At 38.7% G+C, this 4,259-nt stretch overlaps 1 protein-coding gene across 4 annotated transcripts in view; it reads left to right on the forward strand.

The window, feature by feature from the left end:
* WASHC5 (WASH complex subunit 5) overlaps positions 1-3,535 on the forward strand; it is a 53,844-nt gene extending 50,309 nt beyond the window's left edge. For all 4 annotated transcript variants that reach the window (XM_067711290.1, XM_067711289.1, XM_067711291.1 and 1 more), the window contains one exon: positions 1,955-3,535. In XM_067711290.1, coding sequence (XP_067567391.1) covers positions 1,955-2,011 — 57 coding nt within the window. In that variant the 3' untranslated portion in view covers positions 2,012-3,535. The remainder of the gene's footprint in view (positions 1-1,954) is intronic.
* Positions 3,536-4,259: the final 724 nt, after the last annotated feature.

The following is a 4,259-nucleotide window of genomic DNA, read 5'->3' on the forward strand; positions in this document are numbered from 1 at the left end:
AAAGATTTAAAATGCATCATGAAAAGAAGACAGATTTGTTTTATTGAGAATGAATTTGTCTTCCTTGAATACCCGATAGAAACTTGTGGAAAACTATTAAAACAATAAGAATTCAGAAAGTAAGCTGATTACATAACATACAAAGTGAATACACTAATAACCAATTCAAAACTATAATGTGAAAAAGATCCTATTGACAGAATTAGCAAGGAAATAACATAGCCAAGAATAATAAACTCTGTAAGAGATATGAAAGAATATTTAGGAAAAAACTATAAAATTTTGAAGTCCACATTTCTGAATGAGGAAACTCAAGTATTAGTTCTTTCTAGTTTATAATCTTATTGCAGTTATAATCAAAATCCCAGATAATGTTTATAACTTGGAGGGGGGTTAGAATTTTTTTAAATTTCATAGAACTGGGCTTCCCTGGTTGCGCAGTGGTTGAGTCCGCCTGCCGATGCAGGGGACACAGGTTCATGCCCTGGTCCGGGAAGATCCCACATGCCGCGGAGCGGCTGGGCCCGTGAGCCATGGCCGCTGGGCCTGCGCGTCTGGAGCCTGTGCTCCACAACGGGAGCGGCCACAACGGTGAGAGGCCCGTGTACCGAAAAAAAAAAAAAATCATAGAACTTAGGCTAAAGCGGAACATCCTATATATAACACCAAAGGAGGAAGCCACAAAGGATTTAGAGATTTCATCTCTTATAAGTGCTGAATGTAATGAAACAATTCTGTCAGATGTCTCAAAATTTTTTTTAAAAAATTGGGAAAACTATTAACAAAAGAACTTTTTTTTTCTAACTTATAGTGTGCTCTTCTAGATCAATAAGAAAAAGATAATCAATCCAACCGAAAAAAAAAAAAAGGAGTTTTCAGGAAACAGGCAGTTTTCAGGAAAAGAAATACAAGTGGCCAGTAAACATTTGTGAAGATGTTCAACCTTACGTTAAAGGGACATGAATCAAAGTAACAGTAAAATGGGTAAAAAGTAAAATGTTGGGCGCCCAGTGCTTGGGAAAGTTTCAAAGAAATGGGACTTCTCAGTACTATCAATGGGAATGTAAATTTGCTTCTCTCTGGAGAGGGCAATTTGACTTTATCTATTTAAAAAACTTTTGTGATATCTTACTGATCCCAGCAATTCCACTGCTAGAAATTTACCTGCTGGGTATATATGCAAAAGTTCACCAAGATGTACATGTAAGGATATTCAGAACATAAAATTTAGCAGGACAGAAAATTATGTGATTCTAGTTTTGAGTGTGTGTGTGAGTGTGTGTAAACTGGAAGAATTTGATACAAAATAATTAGCAGTTTTAGTTTTCTCGTAAGGAATTGAGATTAGAGATTATTCCTTTTTTATACTTCTCTACATTTGCTAAATTTTCTCTAATTAGCAGGTGATAACTTTATAGTCAGAAAAAAATTAAATACTGCTCTTAAAGACTACCAATTTCCAGTGCTTGGAGATCACCTAGTTCTACATTCCACCCCATTTACCCCGTTCCACCCCTCTGAGGGCTTCCCCAGCACAGTTAAGGAATGCCTGCCTTTGAGGGTCTTCCTCCTCTGGCCTCAGTCACTTGCCAGATGTCCCGTTCTGGCAAGTGACTGAGATTGGCCATCAGTTAATTATGAGGTGACCTGAGACTACTTCTTAGTACTTCCCAGAGGCATGTGCATCCTTGCAGATCCAAGTGCCTTTAAGAGCCAAGGAGCTCACGTCTGGGGCGGGGGTGGGGGGACAGGGAGCTGTATAGCATCCCTTCAGATGTCAGCAGTGCCAAGAAATTAGACACCAGAAGCAGAAGGTGGCGGTTTCAATTAGTGGCCCAGTATTTCCCTGTGATTCACCTTGCTCCATAGGATGTCTTCATGTCATTAATTTTCATATGGAAAAATTTGAATTGCTTCTTATAACACTATGAAAGTTAACTCCTATTTTTTTTAGGTTGCTGAAGCACACGTGCCTAATTTCATTTTTGATGAGTTCAGAACAGTCCTGTGACGTTTTTTGACTTCTGCGTCTTCAGTGGAAGGATTATCCTTAAATCTTCCCACCGTCACTAAAATGAACTTGGAAATGAAAAGAAACCCGACTGCTCAAAGAACTGCATTTTTTCCCTTTATTGTGGGAAACGTCAGACGTTCTGAGTAAGATGTATTTCACGGAACTAATTAATTAATATTGTTTAAATCATGGTATTATATACAATTTATATCATGTAGAAGCAGAACACATTTTGTACTGCCTCTTATAAATGCTGAGTGTAATTGTTGTGTATAAATCCATTTAGTTTTATGTTCTAGAGAACTATTTGTGCAACTCCAGATTTTCAGTAAAATAGTACTGCCAGTACCCAAAGTCATCCTTCTGCCTATGATTCAAAAACCACATATTCACCCTGCAAAAAACCTCGTCTGGAAGGTAAGAGAGGAGCCTGGTAGGTCCAGTGTTGTGTCCATGGTCACATCCACGACAGGCTGGCAGGCACATGGTGACCAGAGAGACTAGTAGCAGATGCAGAGACCATGCAATCCGTGGACCACGTACCATGGAAGTTTGTTCATGTCTGAGGCTCAGTGTCCTCTTCCAATCCAGATACCTTGGGGGTTCCCTGCAGCCCTTCTGTAGGACTCCCCAACTTCAGCTGCTCCTTCCTCAGCAAGCCCTGAGCCCCACCCCAAGTCCCCACTCCCTTTTTTTTTTTTTTTATAACAGCTTAGCCATTAGCTTTTAACTCCTCCAAAATCCTAAATCACTTCTGAATGAAAATTACCCTGAAAGAGGAGCTGCCATCCTCCTGTGGCGATTTGGATAAGAGCAAGAAAGGTGTTTTAACTCTGACTGTATAGCTATGTCCTCTGGAGAGGAGAGGTACAAGCAAAAGAAACAAACAAAAAACACCCAGTATCTGAAATGTGCTTGACAGTCAGTTAGCAAATAGTAAGAAAAGCAGCATTAATTTGTAGTCAGGAGGCAAAGCTTGAGTCCTGATTCTGCCACTAGTTAAACTTTGTCCCAGGGTAGCCTACTGGCATCATCTATAAAATCAGGACTAATGATTTCTCTGGTTCCCTTCAGTTTTCTGATTTTATGATAAGTTATTTCTTTTGTCAGAAGGTCTCAAATCCTAAGATACTGGAAGAGAAAAAAAATGACTTTATATGCTTCATTTCACCATCATTGTAGAAAGGATTTTAAAAAGCATCTAGTCAGCAGAGGGAAGCAGAAGGCTTATCAGCCCAGCTTGGTGGAAACCCAGGGAGGAATTTTAAAAGTGAACTGAAAGTTGCCTGGCATGTAAGGAGTTTGGGAGTCTCACCCACCGAAGCTGACACGTGAACTCAGCCGGTAAGTCTGTGGCCATCGTACGTCCACTTCTCAGAACTATCTTGCTGTTTCTCATTTGTAATCAGATGCACTGCAGTAACTGCATGAAATGAGAGCTTTAGTTCTCTGTGAAAATGTTCCCCGCATAGAAAGCCAGCTGCTAATAAAATGGTGAGATCTAAGAAAGTGTATTTTTAACCAGACAATTGAAGTGTATGATTTATCAGAGGGGAATTTCACAAAACCAAGCAAATGAGTCCACATACACTGTGCTAAAACAAGGCGAAGTGATCTGGCTAGTGAAAAATTTCCTCAAGTGAAAAAATTTCAACTTAAAAGTTGAACAAGAGAAATGTTAATTATAAAAGCTTTATTTTATAAATAAAATTTTAGCTCTAATCGTTAGAATCTGAAGTAGTTACTTAAAATTCCTGGTTGTATTTTACTGCTCTTTTAATGGAAGCAATTTACTTTAGTGATATTTGGGGATTTACTTAAGTCTCATGATACCCTTCTGAATGTCCATAATCTCTTCAAATGTACTGTAAACTCAGTAAAGTCTGACTGATTTTAAGGCATTATGCCAGATATTGCAAGTGCTTATTTGTTCATTCACTGTTTCTTGAAATAAGCCTAGCCTGGCTTATTAATGTTACACAGTGGAATTTATATAAAGCCCTCGATTACCTTTCCATATAAATGTGATATTTTCTAAGAACTCAGAAAATAACCTTATCCAATTGCATAAGTGAGGAAAGACAGGTGGATAGATGAGGAAAATAAGGTCCAGAGATATTAAGGCAACTTCCCCAGCGTCAGGAGTTAGTTATTTAACAGAATAGGTTTCCCTCCGCATTTTCCATCCCACTTTAGTTTCTTTTTCATGAAGTTACGTAAAGAAGTCCACAGCACGAGGCAAAAA

Source organism: Pseudorca crassidens, chromosome 17 (genome assembly GCF_039906515.1).
Source record: "Pseudorca crassidens isolate mPseCra1 chromosome 17, mPseCra1.hap1, whole genome shotgun sequence".
NCBI classification, from domain to species: Eukaryota; Metazoa; Chordata; class Mammalia; order Artiodactyla; family Delphinidae; genus Pseudorca; species Pseudorca crassidens.